The following is a 17,158-nucleotide window of genomic DNA, read 5'->3' as shown; positions in this document are numbered from 1 at the left end:
CCAAAGCATCTGATTGTGTGAACCATGACATTGTTACAGAAATTATAATTCTGTAGTATAAATGGAACATACACTACTGACCATTAAAATTGTGACACCAAGAAGAAATGCAGATGATAAACGGGTATTCACTGGACAAACGTATTATACTAGAACTGACATGTGATTACATTTTCACGCAATTTGGGTGCATAGATCCTGAGAAATCAGTACCCAGAACAACCACCTCTGGCCGTAATAACGGCCTTGATACGCCTGAGCATTGATTCAAACAGAGCTTGAATGGCGTGTACAGGTACAGCTGCCCATGCAGCTTCAACACGATAACACATCAAGAGTAGTGACTGGCGTATTGTGATGAGCCAGTTGCTCAACCACCATTGACCAGACGTTTTGAATTGGTGAGAGATCTGGAGAATGTGCTGACGAGAGCAGCAGTCTAACATTTTCTGTATCCAGAAAGGCCCGTACAGGACCTGCAACATGCGGTCATGCAATATCCTGCTGAAATGTAGGGTTTCGCAGGGATCGAATGAAGGGTAGAGCCACGGGCCGTAACACATCTGAAATGTAACGTCCACTGTTTAAAGTGGCGTCAATGCGAACAAGAGGTGACCGAGACGTGTAACCAATGGCATCCCAAACCATCACGCCGGGTGATATGCCAGTATGGCGATGATGAATACACACTTCCAACGTGCGTTCACCGCGATGTTCCCAAACACGAATGCGACCATCATGTTGCTGTAAACAGAACCTGGATTCATACGAAAAAATGACGTTTTGCCATTCGTGAACCCTGGTTCATAGTTGAGTACAGCATCGCAGGCGCTCCTGTCTGTGATGCAGCATCAAGGGTAACCACAGCCATGGTCTCCGAGCTGATAGTCCATGCTGCTGCAAATATCGTCGAACTGTTCGAGCAGAAGGTTGTTGTCTTGCAAACGTCACCATCTGTTGACTCAGGGATCGAGACGTGGCTGCATGATCCATTACAGCCATGCAGATAAGATGCCTGTCACCTCAACTGCTAGTGATATGAGGCCGTTGGGATCCAGCACGGCATTCCGTATTGCCCTCCTGAACCCATCGATTCCGTATTCTGCTAACAGTAATTGGATCTCAACCGACGCGAGCAGCAATGTCGCGATACGATAAACTGCAATCACGATAGGCTACAGTTCGACCTTTATCAAAGCCAGAAACGGTGACGGTACCCATTTCTCCTCCTTACAAGAGGCATTACAACAATGTTTCACCACGCAATGCCGGTCAACTGCTGTTTGTGTATGAGAAATCGGTTGGAAACTTTCCTCATGTCAGCCCATTGTAGGTGTCGCCACCGGCGCCAACCTCGTGTGAATGCTCTGAAAAGCTAATCACTTGCATATCACAGCATCTTCTTTCTGTCAGTTAAATTTTGCATCTGCAGCACGTTATCTTCATGGTGTAGCAATTTTAATGGCCAGTAGTGTAATATGAGTGGTTAACAGTCACATCTACAGACCAGGAAGCAAAAATTTTCTTAATATGGATTAGGTGATTTATGGAAGTTTCACACTTCATCTAACTGGGGTGAAATTACATTAGGTGTTTCACAGGGTTCGTTCACGGGTCTGCTCCTGTTTTTGATATATGTGAATGACCTCCATTCTTATCTGAAACAAGAAGCTAAACTGACACTGTTCGCTGATGATACAAGCATAATTATTAATCCAGTTAAAGAAACTCCAATAGAAAATGAAACAAATAATGTCTTTGGAAAAGTTATTGACTGGTTTTCTGCAAATGGGCTTGCTGTGAACTTTGAAAAAAAAAAAAAAAAAAAAAACAGTACATCCAATTTTCTATTGTAAGGAGTACAGTTCCTTCAATAAACATAACACATAAACAGAAGTCAGTAACTAGGGTAGAGCATACTAAGTTTTTGGGTGTACATATAGATGAGAATCTTGTTTGGAAAATTCATATTTTGGATCTCTTAAAGTGTCTAGGTTCAGCAACTTTTGCAATAAGAATATCTGCTAATTTTGAGGATATAGAAATTAGCAAGCAAACATGCTTTGTATACCTTCACTCTCTGATGTCATACGGAATTATATTTTGGGGTAACAGAACACTAGGCAAAAAGTATTCACTGCTCAAAAGAAAGTGGTTAGAATAATGTGTGGGGCTCATAGTTGCCAATCTTGTAGGCATCTGTTGAGGTTAGGAATTCTTACTGACTCATAGTACATTTACCCACTAATGAAATTTGTTTTCAACAACATTGACCAGTTTAAAAACAGTGACATTTAAGGTTATAATACCAGAAGAAAGAGAGACTTACACTATCCTCTACTTAACCTATCTTTGGCACATAAAGGGGTAAAATATGCTGCTGTAAAACTTTTTGATAGTTTCAAAAATGAACTGAAATCATATCCCTTCACAACTTCTTCTATACAATAGCTGAATTCTTGAATATGAATAAATACATCTGTAGGTATAATATATGCATATTGTGCCAATTAAGGGAATACAAATTTTAAGCTTAAAAAAACCTTGATTCATGTGTGCATTTATTATGCACTTGACACGTTCCACATCAACAGTTTGCGTGAGATTGATCAATGGAAGGCCTAACTAATTAACTGCTGCTATTGGTTGTGAAGATATACCATGAATACCTATTTGTCCCAAATCAGGGTGCACAGTGTGGAGCAGACGGAGGGGTGGGGTGGGGTGGGGGTGGGCGGGGGGGGGGGGAGGGGGTGTTCAGGGCCATTGGGATGACCAAGAACACTGCCTTGTGTACAGACGTGGAACACACTAGGTCTGTCCGCAGAGGGCTGCCAGAATCTCCCTCTTTTTGGAAGACTATTTCTTGTTCTTACACAATTTAGACTTCTGGGAGGGCTTGTCAGCCCCAGATACTGGGACAGAGAATGAATGTGAAACCTACGAGCTGCACCTGTGGCTCCTTCAGCCAGTTGCAGGTCATCAGAATCTTGGGAAGGAAGCATTCCAAGGGACGCCTTGCTGGTAAGGGGTGCCAAAGGAGGGCCTCACTTCTCCGGCTAGAGACTGGGGACTGGCATCTCCGATGGATGGGGACTCGATGCTCACAAAGGGGGTGTGGGGGAAGCAGTAGGAAGAGGGGCCAAGAGAGTGGTTATAGTTGAGTGACCCTGAGGGCGAGAGGTAGAAGAAACAGAGGGCAATGGCACACTCATTAAAATGGACGAAGTTATAGTAGCAGTAGATACGTTGTCATAATATGTGTAGGACGTAGACGATTTTATTTCTCCTCGGCCTCTTGATATGTGAGGTGCTCAAGGGTCTTTTATTTCTTGATTTTCCTTTCTAGTTTGAAAATGATGCAGTTTGGTGAACAGGGGGAATGGTGGTTCCTGCAGTTGACACAGATTGGGGAAGGGATACAACCCTCACAGACAGAGCTGGTCTTGCAACACGAAGACCTGTCCAAATCCCATGTATTTGTAGCATTGCATGGGAGGAATATACAGCTTGACATGACAGTGATACACCATCACCTTGACCTCAGTCAATGAGTCAATTTCAAAGGTCAAGATGAAGGCTCCAGTATCCACTCTGCTGCCTTTCCTTGCCCACGGGACATTATGAACAAAATGCACACCTCGTAGCGCCAAATTAGCGTGCAACTCATCATCAGTCTGTAAAAGGAGATCTCAGCGGAAAATTATAAACTGTACCATATGCAGACTTTTATGGGGTTTGTAGTGACAGGAATGTAATCAGCTCGTTACAGGTGATCAGAGCTGGTGGCCAAGAAAGGGAGGCCATTTTGAGCAGAATGGAGCCACTTTTCATTTTTGAAATTGCTGCCACTTTTCCAAACATGTCCTTGATGTGTTCAAAGAAGAACTATTGGCTTTGTAGTAAAAACAGAATCCCTGTCCATCCTTGAACAAACCAAGCATTGAGGGGAATATTTCTCACCTTGTCTCTGAGCCCTATGTTCCTCCCATGGTGTAGCCAGGCATGGAAACATTTTGCAGTCATACTTCTCCTCATTTTAATGTATGTTAGCTTCAGGAGACACTGCGGGACTGTGTGGCCAACAGCAGGAGGAAGTGCGAATCTTCTGCCATGGTACCACCCACTCCAAACAGGGTCTCTGCCCCACAAGCACCACCCCCCGACGGCGATGGTTACCTGGTCAGTAAACCATTGCCCCAAGTGCCACGCACCAGCAACGATGGGCACATACTGCTCGGCTCATGTGAGGAATTTCCAGCTCTGGCACTGACAGTGCAATTCCTGTGTGATCAGGGGGCTACCACAATGCAGGTACTTGACGACCCCCCTTCCACAATGGAAGGCTACCATGCTGGGTTTGGGTGTAGTACTGTCTCAAGAAAGAAGGGTGCAAAGAGAGTAAGGCACAAAAGGTGGAACACACACTATGCTGGATGACCTACCCTGCACAATTTGCACTTCTGTGAAATTTAGAAAAGAAGCAGCAAGACAAATCCAACAAAATTTTGAAAAGAAGCAGCAAGACAAACCCAACAACAGGCCCATGTAATTAATAATGCAAAGTGGTAGAAGACCAGAAAGTAAGAAAATGAGTGTCCCAAAACACAAACCAGATCAAAGCACAATCGGCACGAAGAAGACCATCCAATGGAAAAGTGAGACGGAAAAAAGAATAGGAGAATGTGAGACTTGCAGCAAAGAAAGGGAAGAAGCAAGCAAGGGCTAGGGCCCGGTAGTGGCCAAGCATGTAGTAACAAAAGGGATGTCTGGAAGAACCAGCATTTTGGCTCACATTATAAGTGAAACGGTGAAAAATCAAACACTGAAAATCCAGGACAGAATAATGACAATATTATGAAAAGGACAGACTACTACTCACAGTATCACATAGATGCTGAACCGCAGATAGGCACACTGGAAAGACGGGCAAACAAGCAAGCTTTTGGCCTTCATATGAATTAGACAAAACACACACACACACACACACACACACACACACACACACACACACACACAGACAGTGGGCACGCAAACTTAGTTCATACCCGTGTGACCATTGTCTCTGGCTGCAGAGTGTGGCCGAAAGCTTACTGTGTGTGTGTGTGTGTGTGTGTGTGTGTGTGTGTGTGTGTGTGTGTGTGTGCGCGCGCGCGTGTGTGCGTCGGTATCTATTTTGGATGAAGGCCTTTCCGGCCAAAAGCTTACTTGTTTGACTAGTAGTGCCTATCTGTGGGCCAACATCTCCGCTATATGGTGAGTAGCAATCCATCCTTTTCATATTATCAAGTGAAATAGCAAGCTATTTTCAGCAGTTCATAAAAAGTCTGAAGATACATGTCACAATTACATATTTATATTCTACTTGCATTTGTTAAGATGAAGACACTAAAATTTATGGTCTCTAGTGCTGAAATTACAGGGATTAGACATGGCAAGAGTAAGGAAAGTCGGAATTTCAGCAGAACATATTATCAAAAAAGCTATAAAAAGAATAAGACAGCTGTTACATGGTAACAGAGGTAAAGAAGATGACCCACAATATGAAGCAGGATATTTTTAATTAACAGCATGCAACAACAAAGGTAAGATGTTTCATTTGATAATTTGAACGCTCTTTTCTCATTCTGAAAATGAAGTCCTTGGTGGGATACAGATAATGGAAAGAGTAAAAAAACAGCTAAGGGTGGTAAGTAACAACATAAACAAGGCTGATTTTACAGCAAGCTGCCATTCATCACACCGACTAGCAGTTTTGTCGAAGTCATCTCATATCTTTCTTCTGTCACTCAATGACGACACCACAGCATCATCAGCACACAGCCGCAGATGATGGCCATCCTGTTTGTCAGATTATTTATGCATAAAGAGATAAGAGTGGTCATATCGTACATACTTCCCTGGGACACGCCTGACGATACCTTTTTTCCTCGATGGGAGGACTGGAAAAGGGTGCATTCAGCTTTGTGATGCCAATTGCTGATATACACAAGTGAATAGTCGTGGTTCCAAGAGCTTAGAAATTGACAATGGCCAGTAGAGCGGGCTGCAGACTTTAAGGCCCTCTATATTGCATCCAAATGATGCCAGTGGCAGAGGATGACACCAGAGGCCAAGTTGGTGTTGAATGACCTGTCACAGCCAGTGCACAGATACTACTTCATCCCCCTTTATAGCCAAAATACCCTCGGATCGGAAGAACTTCATTCTTTGACTACCTATTGTACCCAAAAATGCAGCACACCTTACCCAGAATCCTTCCCATTCCATTACACATCTCATCTACAAAATACCCTGATCCGTTGTTATATACAAACTCTTCCCACACACGTCATATCCATGTGAAAGGGCCAGGCACAAGAGTTGCCCTTTGCAGTCATCCAGTACATTCTACTCCAGACCCATCACATGAATATCCTATTCTATCAGAGCTAGGGCCACCTGTCAAACCAGTCATATTATATACGAGCTTGTTGCCTGCACAGCCTCGTATATGTGGGCGTGATGACCATTTTTCCACTCTAATGAATAGCCATCACAAAACTATGGCCAAGATTAAAGTTGATCATTCAGTGGCAGAACACTTTGATGAGTACATGCTCAACTTCAATTACTGGTTCACAACCCAGGCCATTTGGAGCTTGTGGTGTTTCAAAAGTCTAATCAGGAAACACCGCGTTTCTTTACCGCTTGAGCGATGCCAGGTAAGAAACGTTTGTAGTATGTTAAGTGGAGACTTGTTATTTAAAAAGATTTTGTTTCTTTTCTTTCATGTCGAGCGTGGCAGCAAGATGATCCAGTGGGGACTCCAGACACGGCGGACGACGAGAGCTAACCACTATTGCATTGTGGTCGACGGCCGGAAGAACTGTTGAAACATCATGCTGGCCATTGTTAAAATATGTTTTTTTTATTTTTATTTTTATTTATTTATTTTATAAAAGGAAAGGGAGTTCAATGTTGAATGTGGAAGAATAAAGTTTGTAATTGGATGTCAATTGGTTATCAACTGTTAAATAAACTTCGAGTTGGAAGTTGGAACAATCAGTTTATTCTGTTGTTACGACATGCATCGTAAATATTACTTATGTGTGAGATTTGCAAGTTTTATTAAAATTCAGACTTCTTGAAGAGGTTCTGGCAGGGTTTTGTCGAGAGTGTGTACAATCTTCAATGGTTGACTGGTTTGAAGTTTTATTGGTGAGAGGTGGACACGTATTGATATTTTGAAAATAATCGATACAGTGAAGTGTGTTAGGATTCCGTTTTGAAACTCTATCGGCGATAGTGGTCCGGAGGATCGGTTTTAAAGTGGAATATTTCGTTGAATGAGAACAGGATTGATTCTTTAGTGACATTAATTAATTATTTAAGGAAAAATCAGGAGAATTTAAATTTATTCTGGCAAAGATATCAAGGAGTGTCAGACCGCACAACAAATATATAGAAACTCTGTGACTTTGTTGAAATTTCAAAAATTTTTTGTTTACGATAAAACTTGTCTACAACAGGGACTGGTGAATTTTGCTGCGTCTATCCTTATCTTCTAGGTTGAATCTGCTACAGCTTAAAGTTTTTCTTTATGGATTTTTCAAGTAACTGGGAAAAGAACTTATAATTTGATCTGCGGTGGACCATCAATATTGGATACATGGTTAGGCTGTTGTGAAGCCTGTTGGTTTGCAGATTGCCTTCTTTCCCCTGCTGCAGACATCATTGCTGAGTTGCTGCGACAGGATCGGCGGTTCAGCGCAAGCTACCCCTCCCCAACAGCAGCACACCTGTGTGGTTGTTGCCTCTCCCCTGCAGCCATCAGCCACCCTTCCCCAAGCTCGTCAAATCCTTTCTCGACCCTGAGCTGCAGCACTGGTACAATGAAGCCGAGCAGGTGTACGCATGTGAACTTCTATTCTGTACTTGTTAGCTTCCTCAGTTTGTTCATGTGAATGCCTCATATTCTTAGAAGTTACTCAACCTGTTGCTCTGCAGTTTTCACAAGTTTCTCCATAAACATATGCCAAGTCATGAACACACATTCATGGCTATTTATTCAGCTGGGTTTATTTTATTTTATGTTGTCAAAATTATAATTAAAATATAACAATTGAGTAAAAAATAATAGTACATTCCATGTTACAGAATACCCTTTGTTGTGGAGCAATAGACTGACCCTGCAATTAATATACGGCAGAAATTTCAATCCCTTATCTCTTATCGGAAATCTAACATGGGCAAGATAGGACCACATGCATCAATGTAGTCCAATAAAGGAATATTTTGGATGAAATATATGATATAAGGCAAGTTATTTCACTTCATATAATACTTATTGGCAGAGGATAGATTTATTACACACACACACACACACACACACACACACACACACACACACACACACACACACACACACACAGAGAGAGAGAGAGAGAGAGAGAGAGAGAGAGAGAGAGATGTTCTACAAGCTGCTCCATATCTGATGAAAGAAAGAGAGGAGAAGAGTAAATAAAGATAAGTTAGAAATGATTTTCTCCTCAGCATGGCACTATGCAGCACTGCGTTAAGGATCAGGACTATCTTAGCCCAATCTATGCACCAAGATATGCAAGTAAAATCTGATTTTTTTTTAAACAATGTGATACAATCAAATGATGATAGGAAAAAGTTTTTGCTTCCCCAGGACCACAGATATGCACACAAAACATAGAAAAATGGTCACTTTCAAAATTAGAAAATCCTCATCTGGTAAAAGAAATGAGAGAACTAGAACTGGAGGAAATGAGACTATTCCAGAATCAAGCAGAAAGTCATCCAAGGCTCCAAGTTAAAGAAGAGACAGCATGCTACAACTTGCGAGAATTGTGCAATGAATTGTCAGTATCAGGTAAATTGAGAAACAATTTTGTGCTTCAAATAATGTAGCATCCACTGATGTTACTAGTGCTGTGCCTGCTGTTGCATTTTTACCTGCTACATTTATAATTGCTTTCACACTTTCCTCTTGTTTCTCTTCATACTGTCGTCGGAGTTCTAAGAAGTCTTGATTTATTGACACCATCGGATTAGTGATAAAAAGCACTCCACTTTTTGAAGTAGATATCGTAACATATCTAGACTTGTTTCTAAGACATTTCTCCTCCTGTAATGAATGGAAAATGGTAATAACCTAACCTATCATTATTACAATACTTATGCAACATTTCTACAGAGCAGCCTTTAGGCATTTAATAATGCACTTATACTCATTTTTATAGTCTCTGATGTGTCAAGTTAAAATTTTATTGGTATTTGCAAAACTTTTACATGCAAGAAAAAGATGGAACTAATTTTTAAATTAATAAAGAGTAAAGATACATGTAGGCATGGTAAACTATCTATTAACATCACTGCTATACTCAATAACCTGTGCAAACAATTCTTTCCCCAATAGAACATGTGTGGAACCAGCTCGAATGTCAGTATACTGAGGCCTAGTTACAAACAAACAGTTGTGAGCCAGCTTGTCTCAGGAGAGGATACAATGGCTTTTTGACATCCTTTCCACCTGAATCAGTGCATGCACCTGGGCCACAGGGAGTGCAGAATCATACTAACAAGCGGGTTCATACTGTGAAATTCTTGATTTAGTGATTTCAAAAATAACAGCAAAAACACTCTCAATCCATGAAGTTTAATTTCAGTTCCTTCTCCCCCCCCCCCCCCCCCATGCCACATAAACCCCCAATCCCTTGCCACATGGGTCATAGCCCTGAGGAAGACCTGGTACCAAGACCAGACCTATTCAGCCACACAGCATATCCTATTCTGGCCCATCCTATGCCATCAAAGGCAGGGACACCTGTGAAAGTGGCCATGTCCACTGACCAGCTGCCCACCTGAATGAAAGGCCACTGTCAAACTGTGGCCGAGGACAGTGTTCACCACCCATTTGTTGAACACATTGCTGAGAACAACTTTATCGATTTCAATGGCTGCTTCATGATCTGTGCCATTTGGATCCCCCCACCAGCTTTTCTGAATTATGTAGGAAATGTGCTGACAACTCATCCTTTATTCCCGTAATTTTCCCTGCCCCAATCTTTGCTAGCCATCTGACCCATACTCACTTCCAACTTGGCCCAGAACCTGAATGCATTCACAACTTTTTCTCCACCAATGTCACCTTCCTATGTTCTATCACCCACCTCCACCTCCACCTCCACCTCATCATCATCATCATCATCATCATCATCATCATCATGACCCACCAATGATACACAGATAACCTGCTTTGCTTTTGCACATAATGAGTTTTTTAAATTACGTACACTTACCACATATGAACAACAAATTAGCACACGTGCCAATTATTAAGACCTAAAAGATACATATTCTAGAATGTCTAGAAATACATTATTAGGCTGATAACACTGTAAATAGCTGTGCATGGCAGATGCTGTTACCTTCAGTGTCACTCTAAAACTGTATCCAGAATTAGCATTGAAATCTAGTTTGATGCTCTTCTGTACTACTAGATTGAGATCAGCAGCAACCTTTTTCATTTCTCTGTTTATCATTTCTTCCTTCTCATCCATATCTTGTCTTAATTCTGTAAATTAAAAAATACAAGGTTGTTAAGAAGTTGAAGTGACTGGTAACGCTGTGCTGTCTGAAATGAACAATTCCAGTTAGAAAGAAATAGTTACAGAAATTACTACACTCACAGAAGTGAGACGAAAATATAAAAAAATATCAGATAATGTACAAGACTATAGTTAAACAACACATATGGTACATTTATTAAACTGTGAATTAACGCTCAACACTTGGTCCAATCCTCTTCAGCTGGAACAAAACAGATTACTGTGTAGCTGCGTCTACTCTAAGCTCATTTCTTTGGCAATAATGAATACAAAAGAAGGCATACATAGTAGATACAATAATCCACTTTGTTCTCAGCAAGTATGAAGGGTGTGACTCTCAAAAAACTGAACATTAATTCATGCTGGATAGAGTATTAAAACAGAGATTATTTAATCCATAAGGATACTGTTGCATAAGATTATGTGCCTACAAAGTTAGATTCAGGCAACTGAACTTCCCAAATAAAAGTATATTTTCAGGATATTCATAAAAGAATTGCTTAAAGTAACTGCCAGGTTTTCAAAGACTAGCTCCTTCCAAATTTTTCTTAGTTAACAGACTACAACTGACAGATAAAATATGCATTCACACAAGACAGCTAAGTAAGTGATCTGCTTCTAAGGATACAAAATTAGTAAAATATCAAACTTTGCTCAAACTGGTTGTGAAATGGCAACTGCTTATTTGACGACAACAAGAGATTCTTAAATGTATATCCCTCATACAGTATAGCAGACATGAAGTCAGGCACTGGCAATATATCATGCTTATAGCTGGATATATTGTTATCTTGGAGTAATGTTATGACAAATCTCATGCTCCAAGTCCCAAGTGACAAGAAAAAAGATGCAGGTGACCCCCATATAACGAGGTCACAAGAATGAATTACAAATTACAGACAAATATTTGTAACATCGGTCTGCTGCAAAATTCTAAAGCATATTCTAAGTTTGAATATAATAAATTTCCTTGATAGAGAAAAGCTTATACCGCAAATCACCAGGGATTTAGAAAGCACTGTTCACGCGTAACTTAGTTTTTCCTTTTCCCACATGATATATAGTGAACCATGGATGAAAGGCAACAAGGCAGATTTCATATTCCTAGATTTCAGGAAAGCATTTTACACAATGCCCCAAAGAACATTGTTAATAAAGGTTCAAGTATATGGGCATGCTTTCAGATGCGTGAGTTGTTTGAAGACTTTTTAAGTAATTGAATGCAATACATTTTCCTAGTCGCTTGTGTTCATCAAAAGACAACGGTATTGCTAGCAGCACCCCAGGACTGCTTTTGTTCTCTATATACAGAAACTGTCTGATGGATAGGATGAGCTGCAATCTGCGACTGTTTGCTGTTGAAGTTGTAGCATATGGAAATGTGACTATTGGATGATACAGGATGACTTGGCTAGAATTTCTATTTGGTGTGATGAACGGCAGCGTGTTCTGACTCAGTGACATCTATGAAGTACCTGGTTGCAACATTGCAAAACAATATGGAACATGATCACACCAGACTGAGCTGACAGTCTTTTCGTTGGTGCTGCTCTGGCATAACTGCTGGACCCACGTTAACAACGGTTATTCGTTGATGGAAAAACAATGGAGGTATTGTTTTACATTCTTTGTTACAAATTACTAGTGGCCATAGTGCACAATGATGTTAGGACTGGCCGTCTGATAGTTTCTGCCCACTGGTTCTGCCGAGTATTTGAATGGTGACAAGTGTTTGGCATGGTGAGTCACTGGTGGTTTTCTTGGGAGTGAAGATTTCATTCAAATTGTCATATGCTATGGTTTTAACACTTTTGCTTCACACTGCTGCAAAAATATTAATAAAATTTAACAAGGACTAGCTGTGTTACCACTGGTGATACCTTCCTCTATAGGTACATTAATATAATAAGCTGCCAGGCTCCACGGACCGATGTAAAAATAACAGTTATAATGATTCTAAAATAAAATATATCATTGTGTTGCACCCACGGCACCAAGTTTTGCTAAATGATTAGCTTATTTATTAAGTCTGATCAGCTGACATACCACTGGTCAACATACAATGGCTTGACTATTGGCTTTTTCATGTTTTTCATACATTTCTGCATACTTCTCATGATGTTTTTCTCATCACAAAATCAAATGCATATATTCTGAGCAGCCAAAGAAACTGGTAAACTGGCCTAATATCACATAGGTCCCCCGTGAGTGCGCAGAAATGCCGCAACACGGCATGGCATGGACTCGTCTAACGTCTCAAGTAGTGCTGGAGGGAACTGACACCGCGAATCCTCCAGGCTGTCCATAAATCTGTAAGAGTACGAGGGGGGTGGAGATCACTACTGAACAGCATGTCGCAAAGCATCCCAGATATGCTCAATAACGTTCACGTCTGGTGAGTTTAGTGGCAATCAGAAGTGTTTATTCAGAAGAGTGTTCCTGGAGCCACTCGGTAGCAATTCTGGACGTGTGGGGTGTCACACTGTCCTGCTGCAATTGCCCAAGTATGTCGGAATGCACAATGGACATGAATGGATGCATGTGATCAGACAGGAGGCTTACATGTGTGTCTATCCACTCAATACAATTTGAAACGAGACTTGTCCATCCACGCAACATGTTTCCAGTCATCAACAGTCAAATGTCGGTGTTAGCAGGCCCAGGCGAGGCGTAGAGCTTTGTGTCGTGCAGTCATCAAGGGCACATGAGTGGGCCTTCGGCTCCGAAAGCCTATATCGATGAGGTTTAGTTGAAAGGTTCACATGCTGACACTTGTTGATGGCCCAGCATTGAAATCTGCAGCAATTTGCGGAAGGGTTGCACTTCTGTCACGTTTAATGATTCACTTCAGTCGTCATCGGTCCCGTTCTTGCAGACTCTTTCTCCAGCTGTAGCGATATCAAAGATTTGATGTTTTACCAGATTCCTGATATTCACAGTACACTTGTGAAATGGTCGTACCAGAAAATCCCCACTTCATTGCTACCTCAGAGATACTGTGTCTCACTGCTCGTGCACCGAGTATAACACCACATTCAAACTAACTTAAATCTTGATAACCTGCCATTGTAGCAGCAGTGACTGATCTAACAACTGCACCAGACAGTTTTTGTCTTATATAGGCATTGCCGATTGCAGTGCCGTATTCTGCCTGTTTGCGTGTCTCTGTATTTGAATACGCATGCCTATACCAGTTGCTTTGGCACTTCAGTGTATAATTTTAATAATATTGGGAATCATTAACATAATCACAAGGTTATTGTTATCATTTGCAGCCTTTTTCCATAACCCTGAAAAAATTTGGTTAGTAAGAAAAGAAACTTGTGCAACAAAGAACTGTGTTCCACCAAATGAATTTGTAGAAGCCACCATATCCAAACACACAAATTTCATTCTGGAGACATAATGATGTTTTTATTTCTTACTTTTTGATAATGGCACAGAAAACACATTGAGTGTATGCAACAGTAAAAATTTTAATTGGCTGCTACATCTGCCCCTGCCATGGTCTAATCAAATATATTTTCACTGCAGTCAGTACTGGACATCATGTTTGCTATGAATTCTAATAACTGCAGATCGTAGTGTTCTTCACTTGGCGTTGCCAGAGGTGAAAGAGGCATTTTGGTGAGAGCCAAAATTTGTGCCACTGCCTAAGTATCAAACACGAATTTTTTTGCATACTAAGCAAGACTCAATCCACACAACAAATAAAACACAGATAAATCAGATTTTTTGATATTTGTCTTGTATTGAAATCTTTTCCAAGCAGCTGGTATCAATTTAAGTGAGTTAAATGATCCGTATGCTGATCTCTTGTATTTAAAAGCTGACACCTTACTTCAGATACTGTGATGGGACTCAATTAGAATGTAGAAATTGAAAGCATGATTTCTTATCAGAAATCAATGGGAGCATGGTTTCTGGATGGTGTCTGTCTTCATCTGCGTAAATGGTATCTCCCGGCAGGTTAAAAGAATTGGAAAAGCCAAGGTATACGATTTTCTTCTTAGAAGAGAGGATACAAATGTTCCCTCACCCATTCAATCCATTTATTTATTTACTCGTGTCCAGAACATAACATACATGTACAGCTGATAGGCAGCAACTCACAAAAAATGTAAGTACATGATTAAATTCCATATGACATCCAAAATTCCACCGTTTGAACTGCTGTATCATTGGCAATAACCAAATCGTCCATCGGGCATAGGGCTGGGAGGTTTCTACAGTTGAGCAGGTGTTGATGATCTTGCTGTTCGCAACATTCGCATAGTTCATCTCCTGGAGAGATATCCCATTTCTTCAAATTGACCTTGCACTGGGATACACCAGTTCTCAGCCTGTTGAGGACCTTCCATGTTTTATATGGGAGGTGACGTCCTTTAGCAAGCTCTTCTTTACGGTTGTCCCAGTACCTCTCTGATGGTGAGTTACGCCAAAGCTGTAGTTGACGATTTGCAGGTGACGTTAAAAGTGGTTCTGTTGAATAGAGGAAATACTTTCTTGATCTTAATGTTGGATTATGGTATTCACCTCCGAACAAGGGGTGTCTTCGATCTGTCTCCTGTTTCTGCTTCTCTTTTTCTGCTGCTGTTCTTCTTCTGATATGTGGAGGTGATATGCCCATGAGATGATATATTTTATTAATAGGAGTTGCCCACAAACAGCGAGTGACAATGTGTCCTGTTTCATTAAGGGCAATGTCCACTTGTTTGGCATGGTTGGGGTTCTGCCACACAGGTGCTGAATATTATGCAGTGGAGAAGCATAAGGACAATGCAGATGTGCGAAGAACACAATCCATATTTAAACATCATCAAGTTTACAAACTAGACATAAACTGGCCAGAACCATAAAATGCAATTTTGCACAAATGTCTAGAAAATCATATTCAAAAATTTCCTATGCTTTCTGTAATACATAGCATGTTCAGATTATATTTTGGGACTGCGGGCACAGGCATAAAAGCACTGATGTGTAAAACGAGGTCCTGGAATTGACTCATCTTTCAGCAGGCTTTTTTCTGTTTGTTCTCATTTGTATAAGGAGTAAAAAAAAACTTGCAATTCGCATATTTGATATTCAAAATACGTAAGTTAAGTGCCCAATAATGACTCTGTAATAGAATATAGTATCTAAAATTTTGAACTGTCATCCATCGCTGGCCGGGGTGGCCAAGCGGTTCTAGGCACTACAGTCTGGGACGGCGCGACCGCTACGGTCGCAGGTTCGAATCCTGCCTCGGGCAGGGATGTGTGTGTCGTCCTTAGGTTAATTAGGTTTAAGTAGTTCTAAGTTCTAGGGGACTGATGACCTCAGCAGTCAAGTCCCATAGTGCTCAGAGCCATTTGAACCATTTGTCATCCATTCTGTTTATTATACAGTACCACTTCTTACACGCAAAAATGTGAACAGGGTAAAATACTCTATCCAGCTCAACATTTCAAATTCTCTGTCCATGTTCCCACAAGAAAACACATCTATCATGCTACGAAATTTATTCTACACCACAAATTAACTAACATTTTATCATTTTTCTATAATTTTACCACATCTAACTAGAAAAAAATTAATTCAGAGATGAAGAAGCTTGCACATGATAGAGTAGCATGGAGAGCTGCATCAAACCAGTCTCAGGACTGAAGACAACAACAACAACAACAACAACAACAACAACAAAATTAGAAACTTGAAAACTAATACTACCCTTTGCAGAAATCGCCCATTCAACCTCCATTTTCAGTTCTGACGATAACTGCAATCTGTATTCATCACTATCCTATTTGCATGAATAAAACACCTATCCCTAGAATTAGCCTCTTAAATATATTATAAAGTTGTCCCCAAAATTTCACATATGTAAATCTTTTCAAAAACTATTCCAAAGTAATGTGTGTTATAGAGTTACTCAACACAACATATCCCCCAAAAACTTAGCTCATACTTTGCATGCAAATACATTTTTACTCCCACAAGCAAGATTTTAATGAGGTCTGACGACCTCCATGCACCAAATTTTGAGCGAACAATAATTCAAATAAACTACACATATTACAAGAAAAACCCATCCAAAATATTACAAGTAACACACATAAATAACCCCTTGAAATTCCTCCCAAATCTTACATGCAGTACAATAGTATTCTTCTCCTTTGCAAATAATGAAATTAATTATGTACTGCCAACTGCCACGCACCATGAGTCATGCGATTAATGTCAACACTCTCCTTGCACTAAGTTGTGACTCCATACATCTTACATCAATCTTAAATTCACCATTTTTACTCTTTATACAAGAAATACAACCCTCCAAATTTTTTACATGCTACATATGAAATTACACTTAAATAAACACATTAAGACAAGCCGTGGTTTTTATTCACAAGGTGCAACTCTGCAGCTGTTGCCTCTTATACCATATTTCTTGCCAGTATGAATATGTTCTGAATCTCACTTCCCCCCCCCCCCCCTCCCCCACTTGCTCAAATCCATGCCCTCTTTCCTCTTTCACCAATGGACTCTTACATTTACAGACA

The 17,158-nt window shown here is 40.6% G+C and overlaps 1 protein-coding gene across 1 annotated transcript in view; it reads right to left on the bottom strand.

The window, feature by feature from the left end:
- Positions 1–17,158, bottom strand: part of LOC126184464 (DNA mismatch repair protein Msh2) — a 220,434-nt gene that overhangs the window by 24,538 nt on the left and 178,738 nt on the right. Inside the window, exons 11-12 of the mRNA XM_049926855.1 lie at positions 10,440–10,585; positions 8,965–9,136 (exon numbers count right to left, since the gene is read on the bottom strand). Coding sequence (XP_049782812.1) covers positions 8,965–9,136; positions 10,440–10,585 — 318 coding nt within the window. The remainder of the gene's footprint in view (positions 1–8,964; positions 9,137–10,439; positions 10,586–17,158) is intronic.

Source organism: Schistocerca cancellata, chromosome 4 (genome assembly GCF_023864275.1).
Source record: "Schistocerca cancellata isolate TAMUIC-IGC-003103 chromosome 4, iqSchCanc2.1, whole genome shotgun sequence".
NCBI classification, from domain to species: domain Eukaryota; kingdom Metazoa; phylum Arthropoda; class Insecta; order Orthoptera; family Acrididae; genus Schistocerca; species Schistocerca cancellata.
This window is presented reverse-complemented; position numbering and strand designations above follow the sequence as displayed.